This window comes from Theropithecus gelada, chromosome 5 (genome assembly GCF_003255815.1).
Source record: "Theropithecus gelada isolate Dixy chromosome 5, Tgel_1.0, whole genome shotgun sequence".
Taxonomy (NCBI): Eukaryota; Metazoa; Chordata; class Mammalia; order Primates; family Cercopithecidae; genus Theropithecus; species Theropithecus gelada.
This window is the reverse complement of record NC_037672.1, coordinates 97,399,666-97,426,162: the sequence shown is the minus strand read 5'-3', so window position 1 is coordinate 97,426,162 and position 26,497 is coordinate 97,399,666. Positions and strand designations below refer to the sequence as shown.

Genomic DNA, 26,497 nt, shown 5'->3' with positions numbered 1-26,497 from the left:
GGGGTTTGAATCTTGATTTAATAATGATGTGACCTTGGATATATAGCTTAATCTTTCTGAACCTCAATTTCCTCATCTATAAAATGGGGTTTGATTTATTCAACAAATTTTTACTGAATATACATTTTTCTGTCCCAGACAATATTCTAAGAACTGGGGATTCAGTGGATAGTAAGACAAAGTCCTTGTCCTCATGGAGCTTACATTCTAGAGGAAATATGACGTATATCTGTCTGGTATATGACACAATAATTCCATTTCTGTCATTGCTTCTTCCTTTCCTGAGCCTCAGCTTTCTTGTTTATAATCTTCACAGGCTTATTGTGAGGATATTTTATTATCTTAAGTGCTGTAAGCATGTCATGTATTATTTCTATAGGAAAAAAAACTTGCATAGTGCCTTGGGGTTGATAGTATGTTTGTCTCTTTTGTCATTTGTTAAAGTAATTATTTGAGGGTAAGATAATTGCTTTATATTAGGAGTAATCTTAATCTGGATTCAACTACTCATTCCATGCTTAGTTAACATTTATTTCTTTTGCCTTGCTGACTTCATCTCTTACCTTGCCTGTGTATATAGCTGTCTCTCTCCTACATCTAAAATACCTTAGCAGTCAGGAACCATTTTAATCTTAATTATCTTTTTTACTCCCATGATGCCTAACAGTATTTTGCATATATTTGTGACATCTATGGGCCTGGATTTTCTGGAATGATAACTGTTTATTTAATTTTACTCTCTTCAATAAAGATAATTTGTTAAATAAATAACTAAATGAAAATATAGCTGTAAGGCTTTCCATATTAATACGTTCACAAATGAAGCTTTTCTATAATCAGCCTAAGTGTTCAAAAAAAAAAAAAAATATATATATATATGGATTGTCTCTATAGCAAAAATTTGGAAAACGAGGATGTCCATTAGTGGAAACTGATTAAATTCATTGCATTCATAAACTATGCACCTATTAAAAATGATGACATGGACCTATGTTTATTTCTATAAGGTGATGTATCTAATGTGTCAACAATTGAATAAAATTAAGCTAAAAACAGGTAGATTCTTACATTTTTAGTTTAATAATGTCTAAAAAGCTAGACAGCTAGCTAACTAGAGTAACCAAAAGGGTATAGCGATTTTTTGCAGGGGGAGGGGAGGGTTAGAAGGGGATTTATAAGTGATTTTTACTTTGTTATTTTATTTATTTATTTTTTTGAGACAGAGTCTCACTCTGTCACCCAGGCTGGAGTGCAGTGGCACAATCTCAGCTCACTGCAACCTCTGCCTCCTGGGTTCAAGCGATTCTCCTGCCTCAGCCTCCGAATAGCTGGGACTACAGGCGTGTGTCACGACACCGGCTAATGTTTGTATTTTTAGTAGAGATGGAGTTTCACCATGTTGGCCAGGCTGATCTCAAATTCCTGACTCCTGACCTCAAGTGATCCACCTGCCTCATCCTGCCAAAGTGCTGGGATTACAAGTGTGAGCCACCACACCTGGTTGTTATGTTTTTTAATGAGCTGAACATACATGTTTGTATAATCACACAAATAAAAGCTATTTGTATTTTGTGAGAAAGATAAAACATTATTTATTTTTCAAATCATGTGTTCTGATATTCAATTCAGCTAATGATATACATTATATAGGAGTCCAACAGAAACAGGAATAAAAATAGATCTCAGTTCTTCCTTTTTGGATTATCAACATAAATATTTTAAATTATATATTAACTTTTTCATTGGTCTTTAATATGGAATATACTAAATTACATGCAGATTATGTTAAAACTCCTAGTAGAGCAGTATGTCTGGAAGGTAAATGCATAAAATGAGATTGGATAAAATCTTTCATAAAAGTGAATGTTCTCTGGTTTATAGGTACTATCCCAATTAATGTTCATAATACTGCACATTATTGTAAAAGAGATCCCATGTGATAACTAAGACATTTAATAAATCAGAAAGATCCAATGTGTTCTAAATTCTCATGGTAGTTGAACTGAGTCATCTTCTTAGGCATCGGTTCCAGGGATTATTGGTACTGACAACTTTGCTGATTCCATTTTTAAGATGATTAACTAGATTTTGAGGCCCAGAAGTAATATAACTTGTCCACATTTTCACTTGATGGAGCCAAAGGCTGTGTAGTATGAGCTCATGTATGCACACAGCTACTGTTAGGCAGAAGTCCTATGCATGAAATTCCAGAAAAAATTTCATTATCATAGTAACTGCCAAAAATCTGTAACAACTATATGATTCTGCTCTAGCAATATCCAAAATTTAGGTGTTAACATGGAAAATGTCCAGAGGAACCATGGAAGAACATGTTTGTGCTGAAAATGAAAGGGGGAACACACAGATAACTTCTAATTAGCATGCATTGGGTCATTGTGGCCACCTTTATTTATTTTGTTTTATTTTATTTCATTTTTAAAAATTTTTTGAGATGGAGTCTCGCTCTGTTGCCCAGACTGGAGTGCGATGGTGCAATCTTGGCTCACTGCAACCTCTGTCTCCCAGGTTCAAGCAATTCTCCTGCCTCAGCCTCCCAAGTAGCTGGGACTACAGGCATGCACCACCATATCCAGGTAATTTTTGTATTTTTAGTGGAGACGGGGTTTCCCCGTGTTGGCCAGGCTGGTCTCAAACTCCTGACCTTAGGTGATCTACCCGCCTCAACCTCCCAAAATGCTGGAATTACAGGCATGAGCCACTGTGCCCAGCTGGTGGCCATTTTTAAATATTAAACCTATATAACCACTTTCATATCTGGCTCTACAATTTTTAAAAAGTATTTTTTTTTCATTTATTAGCCGAAATAGTTATATAAAGAGACACTTCCCTCCTCCACCTGTCTTATGGTTATGCAGTGGTATAGTTTACATAGGAAAATCATGATAAATGCTTGATTGCTTTTATCAGTTTTCAAGAAAAGGAGGCTGTTCCTTTTCATTCTCCAAAAAATAGCAAGTTATTATTTTTTAGGTTTTTGGTCAGTGGGAGCCCCTTTATATTAGTACATTTAGTTTTGGAAAATTTTGAAATAATTTCAAACTTACAGAAAAGTTGCAAGAATAATATAAACTTACACAAATACAAAATAATACAAACAATACAAAGAATACTAATTTCCATATACATTTCATTTGCTTTGTATTTGTTAAAGTTTTTACATTTGCTTTATCATGCCCTTCCTCTCTCCCTCCCTGCTACCCTTCTCTCTTTCTCTTTCTCTTTCTACACACACACACCACAGTCTATTTTTTCTGGAACCAATTAACAGTAGTTGTAGACATGATCTCCCATTACCCTAAATAATTAAGTATACATTTTCTAAGACAAGGACACTCTCTTAGATAACCACAGAGTAACCATCAAGTTTATGAAATCAGTGCTTACACCTTATTCAAATTCTGCCAGTTTTCTCAATTATGCCCCTTATGGCAAAAAAGCACATGTCACATTTATGTGGCCATGATGTTTTATTCTCTAGATGCCATCATTTTTTTTCTTGACCTTGGTATTCTTGATGAGTATAGGCCTTTTTTTTTTTTTTTTAATCTCTGCTCACTGCAACCTCCACCTCTCGGGTTCAAGCAATTCTCCTGCCTTAGCCTCCCAAGTAGCTGGGATTACAGGCAGGCACCACAGTGCCCGGCTTTTTTTTTTTTTTTTTTTGGTACTTTTTAAGTAGAGACGGGGTTTTGCCATGTTAGCCAGGCTGGTCTCAAACTCCTGACCTGAAGTGATCCACCTGCCTCAGCCTCGTAAAGTAAAGTACTGGGATTACAGGCGTGAGCCACTGTGCCTGGGCTAGGCCAGTGAGTTTATAGAATTTCCTTCAACTTTTTTTTTTTTTTTTTAAAATAAATAGAGACAGGGTTTCACTGTGTTCTCCAGACTGGTTTCGAACTCCTGGGCTCAAGTGATCCTCCCACCTTGGCCTCTCAAAGTGTTGGGATTACAGACATGAACCACCATGCCCAGCCCTTAATTTGGGTTTGACTGATAGTTCATTATATTTGTTTTTTGTGTAATACCATGGAACTGATATGTGTTCCTTTATTATTATTTTTTGAAACGAGTCTCACTTTGTCACCCAGACTGGAGTGTGTAGTGGCATGATCATGGCTCACTGCAACCTGTCTCCTGGGCTCAAGTGATTCTTCTACCTTAGCCTCCCAAGTAGCTGGTACTACAGGCATATGCCACCATGCCTGGCTAATTTTTGTATTTTTTGTAGAGGCAAGGTTTTGCCATGTTGCCCAGGCAGATCTGGAACTCCTGAGCTCAAGTGATCAGCCCACCTTGGCCTCCCAAAGTGCTGGGATTACAGCTGTGAGCTACCGTGCCCAGCTGATGTGTATTCTTAGTGTAACATATCAGGAGGCACATAATGTTGATTTGGTCCTTACTGGTGAGGTTACTTTGATCACTTTGTTAAGTTAGTGATTGCTGTTTTTCCCCACTATGATATTATTCTTTGAGATGGAGTCTCCCTCTCTCACCCAGGCTGGAGTGCATGGCACAATCTCTACTCACTGCAAGCTCCGCCTCCTGGGTTCATGCCATTCTCCTGCCTCAGCCTCCCGAGTAGCTGGGACTACAGGTGTCCGCCACCACGCCTGACTAATATTTTGTATTTTTTAGTTGAGACGGGGTTTCACCGTATTAGCCAGGATGGTCTCGATTTCATGACCCCGTGATCCACCCGCCTTGGCCTCCCAAAGTTCTGGGATTCCAGGCGTGAGCCACTGCGCCCGGCGGTGTTATTCTTTTCTTCCTTGTATTTAGTACATGTTTTGTAGGGAAATACTTTGAAACTGTACGAGTCCTGTTACTCAACGAACTTTCACTATCTCTTTGTAGCATCCATTGATTATTCTTTCCTGAATAAATTTCTGATGGTTGCCAAATGTGGTTTTCTAATTCTATAATTCCTTCTACATTTATTAGTTAGCATTCAGCCTCAATTATCTGTTATGGATTCATGGTTTCCTATTTAATCTGTCATTGTCATCATTTATTTTGGTGTTCAGATTTAGTTAGTGGGAGCCCCTTCAGACTGGCTCCTGTTTCTTTTGGACATCTCCTCATTGTTCTTTGAATTTTTCAATTTCCTAACACAAAACAATTTCAGGTTCACATTTTACTTTCTCTGCCCTAGGAATCAGCTAGTTCTCCAAGAAGTCCTGATTCCTTTTACTAGACAATGGTATTTAGAAACTAGATGTAGATACTAAATGAACTCATAGCTTACAGAGGTGTCATTGCTTCCAGCCTTATCAGTGGACAGAGTCAGGAAATAAATGTATGTGTGAATGCATGTATGTATATTTATGTATATATGTGTGTTATATGTGTTTGTGGTCTACACATATCTATAGTAATTTGGTCAATGTTAATTTTAGTATCTGTGATGCATGCACACATATATATTGTATTCACATACTTCCATTTTTAGTAAAATGCACAGGGTTCATTCTAGCCATCTCCATTTCCATATTTGTGATTCTGTTCTCTGTTACAGAATGAGAAATGTGGCTCCCACTTATTTGCTCATTTTCCCTTTTATGTAAAATTTTGCATGTATTTTAGCATATAAAAGCCCATTGGTCCAGGCCCTCTTGAGCTCAGCCATGATTTTGGTTGTGATTGTTTCTATTTTTTAATTTATTTTATTTTTTGATACAGTCTTCGTCACCCAGGTTGGAGTGCAGTGGCACAATCTTGGCTTACTGCAACCTCTGCCTCTTGAGTTCAAGCAATTCTCCTGTCTCAGCCTCCCGAGTAGCTGAGACTACAGGCGCGTGCCACCACACCTGCTACTTTTTGTATTTTTAGTAGAGACAGAGTTTCACCATGTTGGCCAGGCTTGTCGCAAACTCCTGACCTCAAGTGATCCCTCTGCCTCTGCCTCCCAAAGTTCTGGGATTACAGGCGCGAGCCACCGCACCTGGCCATGACTGTCTCTTGAGTCCCAGTAAGCTTCCTTGGTTCAGGGTTCACAGGCGTTGCCAGCCCCAGATGGCAAAAGGAAGAGAAGGGAAAGGAAGAAGCCTAATTTTTCTGTTAGAGGAGGGAAAGACAGGGGAAGCCCACCATTTAGAAAATATTCAAACCGTGTCTACAGTGTTAGAAGATACTGCTGTTACATGCTGTATGCTCTCTCTTAACCATCATTTAGTCTTAGCTGTATAAATAACTATACATTTAATGCTTACTACTACCAGTCCTTATGTCAGCATATATGTAATTATTTTGGATTCCTAACACCTGTTTTATAGTGGCTTCCCAGAAGGGCTTGTGGGAACTAAGTTCCGTTAATTCTACAATGTTGAAAACAGTTCATTTGTGACCTTACTGCTTGAAGTTGGTTTGGTGGATACAAAGTCTTTGCCTTGCATTTTCTTTCCATGTGTATCTGTGTTAACTCCATTGTTTTATGCAAGTACTACTGATGAACAAAGTCTGATGACAATCTAATTTCCTGTCCTTTATAAGTCATTTTCTCTTTTTGCCTAGATGTTTAGTTAATTTTATTAGAATATGTCTTGGTGTTGGTTATTCTTGTTCAATAGTAGGTCTGTGATTTGCCCTTTCATTTAATAGTTTCAGATTTTTTGTTTTTGTATCAGAAAAGTTTATTCTATTCTGTTGTTTTTCTTCAGTACTCATTGTACGTATGTTGGATCTTTATTGTTAATATTTGCTGTTTTCTCTTGAAACTTTTTTCTTTTTTACTTTAAAAAAATTTTTTTTAATTTCCCTCTGGTATATTTTCTTTCTCTTAAATCATTATCTGTTGTATTTATGAGTCTTTGTTTCTTCTAGATTAGTCTTTTTTTAATTGATTTTTTAAAATGTCTTATTTTTTATTGAGTTTTATCATGTAAGTTTTTGATAGATAATTTCTTTTTTTTTTTTTTTTTTTTTTTGAGACAGAGTCTTGCTGTGTTGCCCAGGCTGGAGTGCAGTGGCACAATCTCAGCCCACTGCAACCTCCACCTCTGGGTTCAAGCAATTCTTCCACCTCAGCCTCCTGAGTAGCTGGGATTACAGGCACCGGCCATCATGCCCAGCTAATTTTTGTGTTTTTATAGAGACAGGATTTCACCATGTTGACCAGGCAGGCTAGTCTTGAACTCCTGACCTCAGGTGATCTACCCGCCTAAGCCTCCCAAAGTGCTGGGATTACAGGTATGATCCACTGCATCTGGCCAATAATTTCTGATGTTGTAATTTTGATATATATTGTTCTTTTATATAATGCATTATTTTTTAGTTTTTTCAGCTTGTTTTGAAGTAGTGAAGTGTTCATCTGTTTTGTTAGCAAGTGTTTGTGGTATGTATTCATTGTCTTCAGAGGTTTAATTTGTATTCATCCTTTTCTTCTTATAATTTTGTACCAGATTTGGCTTCTGTCATTTTCTTTTACTCATTTTTATGTGCTGTTAGACTTTCTAAATACGTAGCGATCCTTCTGTTTTTGTGTAATGTTTAAAAATGTCACCTTGCTAAATGAGATCTTCTCATTCCTTTATCCTTCCCTACTTTTATCTGGAGTTTCTCTTTTTGTTTTTTTTCTGTTTTCCCTCTCCTCTTCAGTTTGGGTCCTGTTCCCAGCAGTTTCTTCTTGGTATGACTTTGTTCTGGAAAGAGAGCTTTGGTTGATTATTTTTAAAGGCGTGTAGTGACTAGAGTCTTCCATGCCCTTAAAGTTTTATTGTGGACCCTTGCACTTGTGTACTATTGTATATTGTAGTAGGCAAAACTCATTCCTTTTTACACACTTTCCCCAGTTTTGCCTGCTGTGCTATATAGAGAGTATCTGTTGGTTATTTTTATTTTTATTTTTTTAATGTTCTGTGGGCTGGCAAATTCCCCTTTATTATACTCCACTACCTACACAGATCTTGTAGCAGTTGGTGGTTTGTCCCCACCTTCTTATATTTTGGGATTTTGTGCATGAGATTTTCTCTGATTTTATGAGGGAATTTGGAGAGATTTAAAATTTAAGCTGCTGTCAGCCTTTTTTCCAGAATTCCCACGAAAGTTTTTATGTTTAAATGTTGTGAACCACTACTTCCCTTAGACCATGCTGGTTTCCATTGTGATTGCAGACTAAATACAGACTGTAGTTTAAAAATTGGCCGGACGTGTGGCTCACGCCTGTAATCCCAGCACTTTGGGAGGCTAAGGCGGGTGGATCACTTGAAGTTAGGAGTTTGAGACCAGCCTAGCCAATATGGTGAAACCCCATCTCTACTAAAAAAAAAATTACAAAAATTAACCGGGTGTGGTAGTGGGTACATGTAGTCCCAGTTACTCAGGAGGCTGAGACAGGAGAATCACTTGAATCCCGGAGATGGAGGTTGCAGTGAGCCGATATTACACCACTGCACTCCAGCCTGCCTCAGTCTTTAAAGAAAAAAAAAAAAAGACTATGTTATATTTCTCATTAATAACTGTAGATTGGTACCTAGTTGAGTGTGTGTGTGTATATATATACACACAGATATGTAACATAACATTATGTATAAATATATATACATTTATTTATGTTTTATAAATATTTATGTATGTATAACTATATATAAAAATAGCTTTATTGAGACATAATTCACATACCATACAATTCGTTCATTTCAATTATACCATTCAGTGGTTTTTTAGTATTTTAGCAGAGTTGCACAACAATTATGGAAATCAATTTTAGAATATTTCCTCACTTCAAAAAGACACCTCATTACTCTTTAGCAGTCATTCCTCATTTATTCCCAGTTCCACCCTCCCCTGAACCCCCAGCTTTGTCAACGATTCATTTACTTTCTGTCCCTGTAGGTTTGCCTGTTCTGTACATTTCATGTAAATGGAACCATATAGTATACTATCTTTTGTGACTGAAGTCTTTCACTTAGCATAATGTTTTCAAGGTCCATTCATGTTGTAGCACATATCAGTACTCTGTTTCTTTTTATTTTTGAAAATATTTCATTGTCTGGATGTATCATTATCCATTCATCAGTTGATAGACATTTGGTTGTTTCTTTTTGCCATTATGAATAATGTTGCAATGAACATTTGTGAGTCAGTTTTTGTATGTTTTCATTTCTCTTGGATATGTACTTAGGAATGGGATTGTTGAGTCAAATGGTAACTGTGTTTAATTTTTTAAAGAACTACTAGATGATTTTTCAAAGCAGCAGTACCATTTTACATTCTCACCAGAAACTTATTAGGGTTTCAATTTCTCCCCATCCTTCTCAACATTTGCCATTGTTCATCTTTTGGATTATAGCCATCCTTGTGGGTGTGAAGTGATACATGTCTTTGTGGTTTTGATTTTTATTTCCCTAATAGCTAATGATGTTGAGCAACTTTTTTGTGTGCTTATTGACCATTTGTTTTTTTGTTTTGGAGAAATGTCTTTCAGATCCTTCACCCGTTTTTTTAACTTGTGTTTTTGATCTTTTTATTATTGAAATGTAAGAATTCTTTATATATTCTGGATACATTTTTTTTTTGAAAATCAGTTATGTTATTTGTAAACTTTTTTTTCATTCTGTTGATGATAGCCTTTGAAGTACAAAAGTTTTATATTTTGATAAAGCCCATTTTCTCTGTTTTCCTTTTATCACTTTTACTTTTGTTTCTATAGTTAAGAATATTTTGCCTAAATCAACATCATGAAGATTTACTTCTGTATTTTCTTCTAAGAGTTTTGAAGCTTTAGCTCTTACATTTAGGTTCATGATCCATTCTGAGTTAATTTTTGTGTCCAGTGTGATGGAGTCCAAATTTATTCTTTTGCATGTGGATAGGTAGTTGTTGACCCACAAGTTCTGATATGTAGTATTTTCATTTCTATTCAGTTCTAAGTATTTTGTAATTTCTATTATAATTATTTCATTGATACACAAGCTGTCTAGATTTTTGTCATTTTGTTTTTTCAACCCATTTGTGATTTTTTTTTTTTTTCTTTGAGACAGAGTCTCACTGTCTCCCAGACTGGAGTGCAGTGGTGCGATCTCGGCTCACTGCAAGCTCCGCCTCCCGGGTTCACGCCATTCTTCTGCCTCAGCCTCCCAAGTAGCTGAGACTACAGGTGCCCGCCACCATGCCTGGCTAATTTTTTGTATTTTTAGTGGCGACGGAGTTTCACCATGTTAGCCAGGATGGTCTCCATCTCCTGACCTCGTGATCCACCTGCCTCAGCCTCCCAAAGTGCTGGGATTACAGGTGTGAGCCACCGCACCCAACCCATTTGTGATTTTTTTTTAGTTACATTTTTTGTAACTGATTTCTCACATAACTGTATTGTGTTCATATATTGTGGTATATGTATATGGTACTAATTCTTTGAGATTTGAAGAGTACCACTCTATGGTCTATCAATAATGTGGGCCTGTGAGAAAGGAATATTCACCAGTTGGGTATAATGTTATATCCCTTAGAAAAAGCTTATAAATTTGATGTCTAACTTATCTGTATCCTTAGTGATTTCTTAAAATTTACCTTTCGTCAGATACTGATTGAAATGTGTTAAAATCCACAGTGATGATGGATTTCCCTTTTGCATTAGTTTTGATAAAATTTTTTACGTTTAGTTTTAACTTTTATTATGGAAAGTTTCAAGCACACACAAAAGGAGAAAAAAATAGTATAATCAATCCCTATCACTCACCTGTCTTGAACCATTATGAATATATATGGCCAACCTGATTTCATACACATTCCTTCTACCCCTACTTTTATGCTTCTCCTCCCCAGATTATTAAAAAGCAAATCCTTGATAAGACTATTATTTTTTTACACACATTGTTCACATTTACTCTCGTATTTACCACACTATTTGCGTACCATTCCTTTTTGCATCTCAGCCTATCTGTAAATGTTTTCCTTTTGCCTGAAATGTATATATTACACTATCCTCTAGTCAAAATCTTTTAGTGATAAATTTTCTATTTGTTGGAAAATGTTTTTATCTTGTGCACTTTCTGGAAAATTAGTGCATAACTCAAGTTAGCAGTTTATTTTTTCTGAGCACTTGAATGATAATATTGCAGTGTCTTGGCTCCCGTTGTTGCTGTTGAGAATTAAAGAGGAAGGCTAAATTTCTGTTATTGTGTGGATGATCTCATTGGCTGCTTTAAGGACTTACCTCTTTTTCTTTGGTAATCTGCAGTGTCACATGATATGATGAATAAAATTATGTCATAAATAATTGAATGATTATAATCTCCAGTTACTAGCTTTAACTTAACATTCTACTTGTAGGTGGTGATTAGTGTTCTGTAAAAAGTTAAGTACATAAGGGAATGCATGCTAATTAAAAAGATCCTATGGTGAATCTTTTTGGAGAACACAGTTCATAATTTGTCTGCTTTAAAACTTTCTTCTCAGGATCTTGTGTATGTACCTTGATGTAAACAGGCACAGTATACTTTATCTTTCTACAGCACTATTGGAAATAATTATGAAAAATGGAAGCACGGCTGGAAATAGCCCTCATTGCCGAAAACCATCAGGTAGTGGTGATCAAAACAAGCCTAATGGCACAAAGGACAGCACATCTGGTAGTGGTGAAGGTGGAAAAGGCTATACCAAAGACCAAGTAGATGGAGTTCTCAGGTAGGAATAAATATGGTTTACATCTCAATCATAATTAGTATTGTACTTTTTGATGTTATAACACCTGAAAAAAGTGAAACATAACATTAGAAGAATAGACATCAAAGAATTGAACTCTGGGTTTGTCTTATGCTTCATATGCTTTATAAAACCAGTCTGTAGGGGCCGGGCGCGGTGGCTCAAGCCTGTAATCCCAGCACTTTGGGAGGCCGAGACGGGTGGATCACGAGGTCAGGAGATCGAGACCATCTTGGCTAACACGGTGAAACCCCGTCTCTACTAAAAAATACAAAAAAAAAACAAAACAAAAAACTAGCCGGGCGAGGTGGCGGGCGCCTGTAGTCCCAGCTACTCGGGAGGCTGAGGCAGGAGAATGGCGTGAACCCGGGAGGCGGAGCTTGCAGTGAGCTGAGATCCGGCCACTGCACTCCAGCCTGGGCGACAGAGCGAGACTCCGTCTCAAAAAAAAAAAAAAAAAAACCAGTCTGTAAAGTACCAACTCTATAGAATATTCTGTTTTTTAAAGTAACCTCAAGTTACAAAGCTTTTTCCAAATAATTTTTTTAAGAAAAATTATTGCAGCTTTTTGACACAATATGTTGTTTGCATAGCAATATTAAAAGAGGATGAAGAATTGTTTTATTTTACATAGATGAAAATGGGAGAATTTCATGAGAGGAATATTGAGTGTAATAGCAACATTTTCAATTTCCTACTTATATTAGTGAAGGATTTTTTTCTATTTATATATTTTTTAAGGCTATATATATGCAGACACTATAATGTCTTTTCTTTTTGTATATTTTTAACTCTGATTATTCTGTCTCTGTTTTTAATTTTACCTCATGATATACTTTTACTTCAAGCAGAAATGTTAGAGTTGAAAAGCTATAAACTGGGTTTTGGGTATCTGGCTTTTAAAAATTTTATAAGTAAAAGGTTTTCTGCAAATGAGATGAAACTTTTGGAAACACTAGAAAAAAGTCTGTTTTGTTTCCTGCTAAAGCTTAAGGAAGCTGTATTGATGTTGTACTGATATTACTTTGCTAGGGAAACTAAAGATTAAGAATTCTGAACAGAGATTAATTCAAGAATTCTCATGGAGAGTGAATAATAATATAGTGAGATTCAAGAATTCTCATGGAGAGTGAATAATAATATAGTGAACTGACTCAAGTGAAGAGTAGTTAAAATTAGTTAGGTTAAATCTCTTTCTCAGTTGTTCTTTCTTGTCTCTCTTTTAATTTTATTTCTTTTTTCACCTTTTTACCCCATTCTCAACTTTTTATTTACCATAATTTGTAATTGAAGTGTATTTTGAGATATAGGTTTTATTTATTAAGGAAAGTGGTTTACCATATCTTAATTTTAAAATCAAATACCCATATATTTATACTTTGCATTTGTCCCTATATATTTAAACGCAAAAGCTTAGTTTTAACATTTTATTTGAGAGTGATTACAATGAGAAAAAAGAATTCTCTGGGTGTGGTGGCTCACGCCTGTAACCTTAGCACTTTGGGAGGCCAAGGCGGGCAGATCACCTGAGATCAGGAGTTTAAGACCAGCCTGGCCAACATGGCAAAACCTCATTTCTACCAAAAATAGAAAAAGTAGCCGGGCATGGTGATAGGCACCTGTAATCCCAGCTACTCGGGAGGCTGAGACTGAAGAATCACTTGAACCCAAGAGGCAGAGGTTGCAGTGAGCCAAGATCGCACCACTGCACTCCAGCCTGGGCGACAGAGCAAGCCACCTTCTGAAACAAACAAACAAATGCACAAAAAAGTATTCCTTAATCATGGTAAAGCCATTATAGAGTATTTGATGAGTATGAATGAAGCACTTTGAGAATATAAATAATGCTACTAACCACTTTTATACCTATAGTACTGTATCAGAGGTAGCTGAATAAGTGAAAGAAATGAATAAGTGAGAAACTTACTTTTGAAATTATTTCGTAAAAAACTTTTGTTAGTAAGCAGTATTCTTGAAACATGTTCCTGGAAAACACATCCTAAAACAAATTGTACTTGCTTATAGGATTTACTTTATGTTGGGAGAACATATTCTCAAGGGTTCAAAGAAAGTTAAATGTATTATATATGATTTTTTTTTTTTTTTTAAGAATATAGAATCACCTATCTATTTGAAAGTCTACCAAAAAACTATGGTTGAAAGTTTTGGAAAAGAAGAATCTCCTAAATCTGGTGTTTTTAAAAAGTCTGTTTCTTCATTTCCTCTACCCTAGCCTTGAAAGAAAAAGAAGAGTAGTCCAAGGTGTGGTAGAAATAAGGAAGGAAGAGCATTGATGCCTCTTTGTTCTGGTATTGATTATATATATATGTGGGATGGGGTTGGTTTTGTGTGTATGTGGGTGGTTGCGTGTGTGGTTCTCCAAAGCCCAGAGGAACTGGCTCTAGGCAAAGAAACACCTTGAGAATGGAAGAATGAAAGATGATGGTGAGTGTAGATACGCTCTGTGTGTGGCCAGAGTTGGACGGGTGGAAACATAAAAGGTGGAGGGAATTTTTCTGTTTTCTCTGTCAAATTGGAGATGAGGTCTTCTGAGAGTAAGAAGAAAAGAGATGAGGTTGAAAGCTTAAGAGAGTGGTAAAAGTATGGAATATTTGCAGAGGATAAAAGCAAAGGGAATGGAGTGTGACTGATTTAGCTTTGAGGCCCAGCCACATTTGAGACCATGAATTCTTTAGGAGTGGAAGAAATAGCTTAGTAGTATACCTGTATTAAAGATTGGTCCCCTGGTCAGTAATCTTATTATACCTTTTTAATTAAATATAATTTTTGGGGGGGACTAAATATGATTGGAACAGTCTCTAAGAGAATCCCTACGTTTTCAAAATACTTCAGTCTGTACTTTATGTGAGTTTCTTAGCTGAATATACCTTTTCGCTTATATTAGCCTTCATAAGTGTTGCTTTAGTGAGGGTACAGATCACCAGCAAACACTTACATGATGTATGTTTTTGTTTTTTCTTTTACCTATACACAGGGGATTTTTCTGAAGAAAGCCATGTTATCTTGTTGGTTAGCATGATTATGCAAACAAGTTGCTCAGTAACAATTTGGCTCAATGGGGAGAAGTCTTGCAATAATACTGCATCCATTGCATAAGTAAGAGCTAGCTTACAGTAAGACTGAGGAAAAAGTGTGTAACTCTGTAAACTAATATTCTGTTAAATTTGGTGATTTTTTTTTTTAGTTGAAGCATATTGAAAAATAATGGAGACAAAGTTGTCATGGATCTTATTTGAAATTTTTAATATACCATTGAGAAACTTTAATGTATCATTTAAAAACTTTACAAGATCAATGTGAAATTATTAATGGGAGTATCATTGTATTTATCAATTAGAAACACTGTACAGCTGTTAAGTCAATTTAATTATGGGGATTTGAATTTAAGATTTGATTTAAGCTTCAGTTCTTTGAGAAGAAAAGAAATCATTTTGCTAAACTTATAAAATAAGTAATTCCTTGTCTCAGGAATAAATAAATGTTTCCTTAAACACTAGTTAAGTTTGGAGTATATTTAAATAATTAGCTATATAGCACACATGAAAAAAAGAGAATCGAAAAATGACCTTCCTCTCCCACCAACTATGCTTCCATGTACATAAGAGAAGACATAAAGTCTGGACCAGGCAGAGTTTTCCCATTGTTGAGCTCCACACAGATCCTTTTGGCCTTTTTGTACATTATTTCCTTCCAAGATAGGTAATGGGTTACTCTTTTTAAATTTATTTTAATTCTTCAGTGAGGCAGGAGAAGGTTTTACTCTTTTAGAAAGCAGCAGATTGTAAAAAGTGTAACAAACAGATGTAGCTGATGAAAAGGAGCATGATGAACAACAATATGAATGAAAATAGATACCTGAATGCTAATTTCTCATTCAGGTGTGAAAAATTAGGTGAATGGGTATATTTGGAGCATTACTTCAAATACATAGCCTTCAGGCTGTCCATTGGTGATGATGACTTTATAACCGCTGGCTTCTCAAGAATTTCTGCTCTAATATATAATGAAAAATTTAGTGCAGAGAAGATATGGTAGAGCTGGATACAGCTAAGACTTAATGAAATAACTGTTTTTCCTGTCTAGTCTTTTTTTTTTTTTCCTCGTCTGTGGCAATTCTTAACTTTATGACCCTATCTAGAGCACTGTAGTTTTTCACCTACTTTGTCTATACTATCCAGCAACCTTCTCCTGTGCTGGCTTTTTAAGTTGACCAGGCTTTTGTGCTCAGTAATTATAAACAAGACAATTTAGAGACTTAATCTGGAACATAATTCAACATCCTACACACTCAAACCAAGCAGTAATGGCTTTAGGATTGTTCAGTGTTTAACTTACCTTTTATTTTTTGCATTCAGGTAGTGTCTGCCACATTCATAGCTGTATATCTTGTCTCACAGTCTGTTTCACTTCTGTTAACTGCTTCTCTTCTATTCCAAATGACTTTTATTACCAACTACATTTTCATGACAGCATTCATCACATTTGATCTGAATGTGACTTTTTAGATCCCCATCATTTCTGCTCTCAAATTGAAAGTCATCTGTCCATCCATCCAATATATATGGTGAACAAAACATAATCCCTGCCTTCAAAGAATCAGTAATCTAGAAGAGTTGTCAGAAAAGTAAAGAGGCAAATGTAGTACACTGTGGTAATTGTTGGGATAAGGCTAAGTTCAGAGGATGTGGGGAGGATGTAAGAGGGGCAGCAAACCTAGTCCTGAGGAATCTGGATTCTTAGGAAAAGGAGGAGTTAAGCCAGAGTCCGGAGAGTTGTAGAAACTAGCTAACCAAGAGGAGAAGCAGAGAAGGTGTGCTTAGCACCAAAAACAGCTGCAAAGATCTAGGAGGTAAGAGAGTCGGCTTCAATACTGATTGTAAGAAAGAAACAGGAAGATGATAGGTCGCTTTGAAATCTGAAGGGTATCCTTTTTTTCTGTATTCCAGTTCTGAGACAGCAGATTTTCAAGTCGGATGAACAGATTTGAATTCTTACTTGTGAGGCCTTCCTTTATTACTTATTTGAAATAGGAGGCCTGCCCTTCCTTTCTGTTTCTATTAGCTACTTTATTTTTCTCCAGATATTTATCACCATATGGTGTACATTATATTTTACTTATATATTTGTTTATTGCTCGTTCTTCTTCCAATTGTAAATTTGTGATTGTTTTATTCAACACTGTAGCATCTGAAATTGTGCCTAACAGAAAGTAAATATTTGTTGTTAGTAAATATTTGTTGAAGAAATAAGTCCTCATTCTCATCTGTTACTTGATTATGTGAATTTAGGCAATTTACTTAACCACTCAAAGACTGGTTTTCTCATTGGTTAAACAGCAATAATGTCTACCAAATGAGGAGTAAATGAGATAATTTGTGTAAAATAATCAGTATAATAAAATTCTATAATTCTTTATGTGAAATCTTTGTGACCAAATGCAATTTGGAATTCAGAATTCTTCGTATTTTAGAGAGGTACTAATATAGTCGGCTCTCCATCTATGGGTTCTGCATCTGTGGATTCAACTAACTGTGAATTGAAAGTATTTGGTGAAAAATAATACAACAATAAAAAATAATACAAATTAAACAACCAATAAAGTGTAACAGCTGTTTACATAGCATTTACATTGTCTTAGGTATTATTTATAACCTAAAGATGATTTAAAGTACATGGGAAGATGCATAAAGGTTATATGTAAATACTACACCATTTTATATCAGGCATTTGAGCATCCATAGATTTTGGTATTCAAGGAGGGAGGATCCTGGAACTAATCCCCTGTGGATACCAAGGAATGACAGTGTATTATATATTATACATCTTAGAGTCTAGGACAGCAGTCCATAACAAATAGTAATATATTGCAGCAAAACATACAGGTATTCACACTTAAATGGGATAAATGAAGATTCTGTAGTAGCTTCACATCTTTTCAGGTCAGATTTTTGCCTAGAGGCAAAATCTAAGTCCAGTTCAGTTTTTTATGCAGTAAAATTAGTTATAGAATGACTTTGATTTTTCAGAGCTTTATGGATATTAGAACATTGATATGGGATCGTGGACCTGTACCTAACACACAGTAGGTGTTTTATAAATGCCCCCCATTTCCTTTATTTCTATCACATAGTTTCTAAACATTTCTAGGAGAATGAGTCTCCACACAGGTGGGGATCATTCTCTTTTTTTGTTTAGAGATACATGTCAAATACCTAGAACATTGGGCATAGTAGGTATTCAATAAATATTATTGACTAAATAAAGGAAATGTCATGTTTTTTAAACAAAATTGACATATGTCAATGTTTTTTAAGTCTCTAAAGTAGAAAAATCCAATTTTAATTTCTGTAAATTTGTATAATTTTATATTGCTTGCCCTTTTAACCTCCAATTTCATATAACAAATGATGGATGCCTTCATTATATAAAGAAAGCTAAGGCTCATTTACTTCGAAAATATTTACTGAGACCCTATTGTGTGCCCAGCACTGTGATATCTAATAGGTTTAATAGTAAAAAAAAAAAAAAAAAATCAATCTTGTCTCTTTTCTTTGAAAACTTTGAATCAGTCTTTGCAGTTCTTTTGCTGCCAGTGTCCACTTATACCCTAGATCATTTCGCCAGTCACTACCTCTGTCTACCTCTGTTATCAAGCCACCCACACATGGAACACATCTAAAGTTGCAAAGTACTCTCCACAAATTTTGAAAATGTACTGTGGCTTTTGTGAAAGTAAATTACTAGATTGTGGAAGAAGGTTGGCATCCACTTGTACTTAATGTTCTCTGTTCCATTCAGAGTATTTCTTTTCTAATCCTAATGTACTTTAAATACTCCAGGCTTAAATCTGTTAAATATTTAAGGTACAAACTGTATGTATATAATCTTTAGAAATGTGCTTATCACAATGAAAATCAGGGATAACATTTTTTGAGTACCATGTTATATTTTATCATGAGATGTTATCTTTTTCAGAGAGTGACACAGATAAATTATCTTCGGCATAACAGGGCTGGCTGGGTGCAGTGGTTTATGCCTATAATCCCAGCACTTTGGAAGCCTGAGATGGGAGGATCATTTGAGGCCAGAAGTTCGAGACTAGCCTCAGCCCCAACATAGCAAGACCCCATCTATACCAAAAATAAATAAATAGGCTAACTTAATTTGACATTTAAACCATAGAATACTGCAATTGTTTTGCATATACTAAACTATTGATTTGATAGTTGGTTAGATCTACATTATGCAAGAACAAAATTTTTGGAATGTAATGCATGTTCATTCTTAGCTGTGACACACTTTTGAAGAGTTTTGGAATTACTTTATCCATTTACGAGTGGTAAAAAATTGTTCATATTGTCTCATTTTAGTTACAATATATGTTCTGACTTTCATCCATGATTATTATGGGCTTTGCTTTACTTCTCTGTACTTGTGATACCTTACACTAAGGACATTTTCATGTTTTACTCTTCTTAGACTGGGGAAGAGGTTGGAGGAATGGTCTGTGGTCGAAAAAGGGAATGAAGTAAACTAATCCTTAAAGAAATAAGCCATCATTAGATTTTGAGAAAGAGTCCACAGATAGTTCTTTGTACCATTCTAATAAATTAAAAAATTAGAGATATTACATGACCGTCTTCCTTGAAATTTACATTATAACACACTTTCTTGTTCACAGCATAAACAAATGTAAAAATTACTATGAAGTACTTGGAGTTACGAAAGATGCTGGTGATGAAGATTTGAAAAAAGCTTATAGAAAGCTTGCTTTGAAGTTTCATCCAGACAAAAACCATGCACCTGGAGCAACAGATGCTTTTAAAAGTAAAGTAAACCTTTTAAAGCAATTTTACTAAGCTCTCTTTAAAATTCACTTTATAGTGTTTCAGAATATTAAATTCTGCTTTTGGACTGGTGCATTTAGAGACCAGCACAAGCAAGGGTCTGGAAAATCCTTTAAAACTTCAGTATTAACTGGTCATACCCGAAGTCAAACAAATGCAGTTTGGCTTCACAAAAGCAATATTCCAGTTCTGATACAGTCTTAAGTAACTTTTCTAGGCACGTATGCATGCTTTCTTGTTTACCAGGAACAAGTAGGGTGATGATTATGCATGAGCTTCTAGCGTATTGCCATCTGGTTCTAAAGGAACTAAAAGCAAAATATAGTTTTTGTGAGTTTTTAAGGTACAATAGACTGGAGCTTGGATATTTAAGAAAAATCTCCCCAGAGTTCTTTTATTTCTGTTATACTTTGCCCAGTTTTTTCATTTTATATATGTCGTTTTAGCTAATGTCATTTTTTCTTTTTAAAAATATCATTCCTCTTGCCTACTATTTATTTTTTCTTTTCCATCCCAATAGTCTTTAAATTTTTTGCCAATTTAATAAATGTCAGGGAAGTGATTTTGTCATTTTATATTTTGTTAAATACAATTTATTTGTAATAATTAATTTCTAATTCATAGTTAAATGCCTAAATTTGTGATTGTTCATTCTTGTGAATTTGGCATTCATAAAGCCAGTGTATAATGTTTACAGTACAATGGTGGGGTCTTAGAATCACTGGAAGTAGATACTCATTTTAAACACCTTCCAAAAAGATAGAAGAATCAATTGGTCCTTCATGAAAATACTGATAAGATTGTTTCCAAAACAGTTTTGTTTCTTGAAGGAAGTTGCCAAGGAAAATACATTTGGGAATTAATAATATATTCCAATAAAAGCCACTGCCAAAGTGGTGCTGGTGACAGTAAATTACCACTGTGACAGGGAGAGCCATCTCAGTTTGTTTCCTTAAAGTAAAAGTGGCATGTTGAAAGTACAGGAAAAGCTTTACTCGAAAACACTAACTTGCAAATTACATTTCCATCAGTTCATTACCTGAAGAATGTGTCCAGAAAATAGTGCCATTATTTTCTTTCCTCCAAATACACACCTTTATTAAACAAAAGTAAAGCTTTCATTTTTAAAAATAACACAGATAATAGCACTTAGGTTAATTTATAATTCAATAGTACAGAAAGTTGGGAAATTTCTGATGGAATTGTCAAGTAGAATAAATATTTGTTTAATTTGTTTTATAGCTTGAGCCTAATGTATGCAGTCACAGAGTTATCAGAAAATGTAACTGAAATCTTTAAATAGCTAATTTATTATCATATATTCCCCCAAAAGCTAAAAGTGAGTTTAGATTTATGAGTTCCACAAATTTAATTTAAAGTTTTTTGAGTTTTAAAAACGTTTAAAATATTTTGGCAGTGGATTATTCATATGTTTGTGATCTGCTAAGTGATTTCAGTGTTAATTCTTCATTAATGCTAAGAACATTAAACTATTTCTTCAACTTCTGTATTGAAGTCATATTAGCATCTTGGAATAACACTAAATGTATGTAACATATTTCTACAGCCTCTGTAGTGTTTTGAATAGGTTAGCAGCATAGATGTCACCTAAGGAAGCCAGCTAGACACTCAGTGGGGTTTTACAAAACTGGTTATACTTTTGTGTGGTACATTTCAGAGTTTAGTGCTCTGCTTTGCAAAACTAGAGACTTAATACTTACCAACATGCCAGGAGATGATTTATATCTAGAGGAGAGGATCACATTGTTCAATACACAAAGAGATTACCTGTAAATCAGAATGCCAGTTTATTAGTCCCAAAGAGGATCAAAATAGGGAACTGGCTGATGAGCTCATTTTTCACTGAGTGGAAACTACATAGAAAACTCAAGTTGTAATCCACAAATGCTTGGCTAGTAACAGTAGTTAATTAGAAAATATTACAGATAGCATCATCACACAGAAATGGCAGGTTTCATTCATTTGGCATACAGGATCTTCTCATTGTCTTCTGTATCATCTTATTTTATTTTTAACCAACTAGTCTGTTTTTGGAATACTAAGCCATTTATCTCTGAGCAAAGACAATATTATTGTCTTTTTTATAAAAGCTAAAGTATGGATTGATTGCTCTGTAATTACTAAAACACTTTTTTCAGAAAATGGAAACTACTTGCTTTTATTTCCTTCAAGAATAGAAAATGAAGAGGTAATTAGTAATTAAATGAAGAGATGTTTCATTTGTGTGTTTTGTAAAGCTTTAAAAATAAAAAAGATTGTTCTCAAGGAGAATGAACTCATACGTTCATGTAGCTATTTTGTCTTTCCAGTTAGGATTATAAGTTTCCCAAGTGGGGAGTATTTTATTTACATGTAAAGTGACTTGCAAAATACATATAAACATATTTTAAAACACATTTTAATGAAATGAGTCCCTTTCCTTTTTTCTGATGTAGACGTCTTCAAAACATACCCATTCTACATTATCTTCAAAGATTCCCAAGTATTTCAGAGACTATTTGAATAATACCTGTGTCTATTGACATACACATGAATGTAGTAATAGAGCATAGATTAGTTGTTTATGTGTTTTCTTGACAAGTAATAGTGGAATGGGAGTTGTTGCTTGTATTAGTTCTGGTAGTTCAATATGAACATCTAGAGTATATCTCTAAGTACAAAGAGTTTAATTCTGCCATTTGGGTTAGTTCTTGTAGAGAAGTACAATGAGAGAATCTGAGATATCTTCTTCCCCAAAGAATTTATAATTCATAAAGGGGAGATAAACCTTACACAGAAGTTTTGTGATATAGTAATGCCTCACATTTAAGAAACATCTTACAGTTTTTCATTCCCATTTTTAAATTTAATGCTTATTAAAAAATCTCATGAAATAGTTAAGAGACCAGCGTCATCCTCATTTCAAAAATAAGAAAATTGAGACTCAGATTTACCCAGGATCTCACAGAAGACCAACTATATTTAAATACTAAAACAGACTACAGATGTCCAAAGAAAGGTTAGAAAGATGAAGTCTCATTGTGAGCAGAGTAGTTGGAGAAGCCTTCATAATAGTTAGAATTAAGGTTAAAATTAAGAATTTTCTTAAGAGTTAGCATGATGTCTATGGTTAGAGAAGAGAGGGGATAGCAAAAGCTTGGCAGCGAGAATGAGGTGGGTGATCTAAAATTCCATGAGGACTTCCACTTTCAGGAAGATAGGACAGATATACTTTTTCCTATCTCTCCCAATGAGTACAACTGAAAACCCCAAACATTAATATATAAAATAAAGAAAACAAACAAAGGAAGACTCTGAAAGGTGGAGAGAAAAAAGGTAGACCAACTAGGTAGGGACCTCAGGATTCAAAGAACAACACAGCAGTTAGTTGCTTAGGTTTTTTTGTTTGTTTGTTTGTTTGTTTTTGACGGAGTCTTTCTGTGTCGCCCAGGCTGGAATGCAGTGACACAGTCTTGGCTCACTGCAACCTCTGCCTCTTGGCTTCAAGCAATTCTCTGCCTCAGCTTTCTGAGTAGCTGGGATTACAGGCGCCTGCCACTACACCTGGCTAATTTTTTTGTATTTTTACTAGAGATGGGGTTTTCACCATCTTGGCCAGGCTGGTCTTGAACTCCTGACCTTGTGATGCACCCACCTCAGCCTCCCAAAGTGCTGGGATTACCAGCATGAGCCACCGTGCGTGGCCTACGTATTCTTTTTTTACCCCATATAGATCCCAGATTAGATGCTGGAGGAGTAGGTAACACAAAAACACCAATAAGTATAGACAGAAAAGCCCCAAGAAAAGCCTGCCTTATCTAGCCAAATGATCAGGAAAGGGATAGCCTAGAAAGACAGAAAAACAGTAGCCACTCTACTGCAAACACCACAGGAAAAACTGTTGCCCCACTCTGACCCACACTAGCAAAGGCTGAGTAGAGAGCCTAGACTACCACCCCCTCTATGCTGTAATGAGATGCTCTAAGCTCCCTCCTGGGATGGTAACAGAGAAGGTTAACTAGATAGCTTAGACTTTCATTTATGCTGGGCAGTAAGAAAGGCTTCCCTCACAATGTCAGTGGGGATCATGTGGACTTTCACCTCCACCTGGCAGTGAAAGGGTGCTCATTCTCCCTGCTGGGGTAGTATCAGAGGTAGCCTAATGTACAGTCAGGACTTTAATCACCACCCAGAGGTAACAAAGTCATTTCCTTATGGTGTCAGTGAAGTTAAATGGAGAACAGTAATGAAGCATCTCTTCTCCTCCTAGCCAGCAAGATATAAGTGGAGGTCTGATGTTCCCATAAGGGAACTTCTGTATCTATCCAATGGGACCCTTCCCCTTGAGTGTCTTCACAGGCCAAGGGAAAAAACCTGGACTTCCACTCCCACTTAGGAACAATGAGATGGTATTCCCCCTTCTCTGCTGAAGTGGAGTCAGAGGAATACAATAAAAACAAAATATATAAATAAGATCCAGACTCTCATAAGATAATACCCCATATTACGAAGTTTCAGTTGAAAATTACTTGTCAGTCTAACAACCAGGAATATCTGAAAACTATAGAATGTTTATGATCATATAAATGTTTCAATGGGTGGTCATATGTTTCAATGAGCATCTACAAATAAGCTTAAAACAAAATAATCTTTGCAAAGCAATAGAAAGTCTGAGCAAAGCTATTAAAGTATAAAGAACAAAATAGAAATTTTACAATTCAAAAATAAAAACTATCAGTAAGTGGAATAAACAGCAGAATGGACAGATAGAGGAAATAATTGGTGAGCTAGAAAATAGAAAAATAGATGTTATCCAATTTGAACATAGAGAATAAGCTCAAATGAAAAAGGACATAGCCTCAGAGACTGGTGGGACTATAGCACAAGCTCTAATATTTAAGTGATTAGTGTCCTAGAAGAAGGGAGAAAGAAGGCAGAGCTGAAAAGGTACTCAGAAAATTAAAGGTTGAAAACTTCCCAAATTTGGCAAAAGATAGAAGCCTATAGATTCCAGCTGAATGAACCCCAAACTGATAAACCCAAAGAAAGCCACACCAAGACACATCATTGTCAAACTTTTGAAAACTAAAGACAAAGGCTTGAAAACAGCAAAAGAGAAATGATGCTTTACCTATAGGGGGAAAAGCAATTTAAGTGACAGCAGATTTCACATCAGAAACCACAGAGGCCAGAAAGAAGTGGCACATATTTCAAGTGCTGAAGGAAAAGGAACTGTCATCCTAGAATCCTATACTCAGCAAAAATATCTTTCAGGAATGAAGGGGAAATCCAGACATTTGTCAGATGAAGGAAAAATGGGAAAATTTGTCATGAGCAAATACAACCTAAGAGAATAGCTAAAGGAAGTTCTTTAAACAAAAGGACACAATAAAAGAAAGAATCTTGAAATACCAAGAGGAAAGAAAGAACACGGTACTCTGGTATTATTTGTGGTGCCCCAAAGTTTGTATGTTGAAACCTAGTCACAAATGTGATGGTATTAGGAGGTGAGGCCTTGGGAGGTGGGATTCTACCTTGTGAAGACACAGAAGGAACCATTTGTGAACCAGAAAGCAGGCCCTCACCAAGACACTGAGTCTGCCAGTGTCTTGATCTAAGCCTCAGCCTCTGTAGCTGTGAGAAATAGATTTGGTTATAAACTATCCAATTTATGATATTTTGTTATAGCAATCTGAATGGACTAAGACACATGGTAAGCAAAAATATGGTTAAATACAGTATACTTTTGCTTCTCTTGAGTTTGTTTGATATTTGAAGCAAAAATTACAACATTGATAAGGTTTTAGATGTATGTAAAGAAAATACATAAGGCAATTATTTTTTTGTTTGTTTTTTTGAGATGTAATCTCTCTCTGTCACCCAGACTGGAGTGCAGTGGCACAATCTCTGCTCACTACAACCTCCGTCTCCCGGGTTCAAGCGATTTTCCTGCCTCAGCCTCCTGAGTAGCTGGGATTACAGGCTTGCGCCACCACACCCAGCTAATTTTTTTTTTTATATTTTTAGTAGAGACAGGGTTTCACCATGTTGACCAGGATGGTCTCGATCTCTCAATCACATGATCCACCCGTCTCAGCCTCCCAAAGTACTGGGATTACAGGCATGAGCCACCGCGCCTGGCTGGCAATTATGTTTTAAATAGGGGAAGATAAAGGGAAGTAAAGGGAGGTAAGGATTCTGTACTTAATTCAAACTAACAAAATGATGACACCAGAGGATTATAAATTATGTATATATTATGTATATATAATACATATAAATTATGTGTATATAATGTATATATAATGCCTAGAGCAACCACTAAAAAGTTATACAAAGATATATACTCAGAACAGACTATAGATAAGTCAAAATGGAATTCTAAAAAATGTTCAAGTAACTAACTCATAGGATGTCAGGAAAAAGAAAACAGGAATGAAAGGACAGAAAATAAAAAATAAAATGGCAGGCTTAAACCCTAACTTAACAGTAATTACATTACATGTAAGTGACCTGTCTATGCCAATTAAAAGTCTTTTGGTATAATGCGTTTTAAAAGCATGATTTCACTAGGTGAAGTGGCTCACGCCTATATATTCCTAGCACTTTGGGAGGCGAAGGTGGGAGGATCAGTTGAGCCCATGAGTTCAAGATCAACCTAGCCAACAGTGAGACCCCCATCTCTACAAAAAATTAAAAAATCATCTGGATGTGGTAGCACGTGTCTGTTATCCCAGCTACTTAGGAGGCTGAGGCAGGAGAATCACTTGAGCCTGGGGGTTTGGGGCTGCAGTGACCTGTGATTGTGCCACTGCACTCCAGCTGGGGTAACAGAGCGAGACCTTGTTTTAAAAACAAAACATGATTTTGCTGTATGTTGTCTACAAGAAAATTATTTGATAACACTATGTCCAGAATAAAAATAAGATTGAAAAACTATATCATGCAAATATCAGTCAAAAGAAAACAGG

The 26,497-nt window shown here is 35.6% G+C and overlaps 1 protein-coding gene across 4 annotated transcripts in view; it reads left to right on the top strand.

Moving 5' to 3' along the window:
* Nucleotides 1-26,497, top strand: part of DNAJB14 (DnaJ heat shock protein family (Hsp40) member B14) — a 51,059-nt gene that overhangs the window by 4,932 nt on the left and 19,630 nt on the right. The window contains exons 2-4 of one of the 4 annotated variants that reach the window (XR_003119609.1): nt 11,469-11,640; nt 17,706-17,761; nt 19,361-19,506. Coding sequence is in view for 3 of the 4 variants with exons in the window: in XM_025386799.1 (XP_025242584.1) it covers nt 11,469-11,640; nt 19,361-19,506 (318 nt within the window). In the remaining variant the exon portion in view is untranslated. Of the gene's footprint in view, nt 1-11,468; nt 11,641-17,705; nt 17,762-18,654; nt 19,286-19,360; nt 19,507-26,497 lie in introns of those variants that run through there. The other 3 variants (XM_025386802.1, XM_025386799.1, XM_025386800.1) reach the window with 3 other exon arrangements.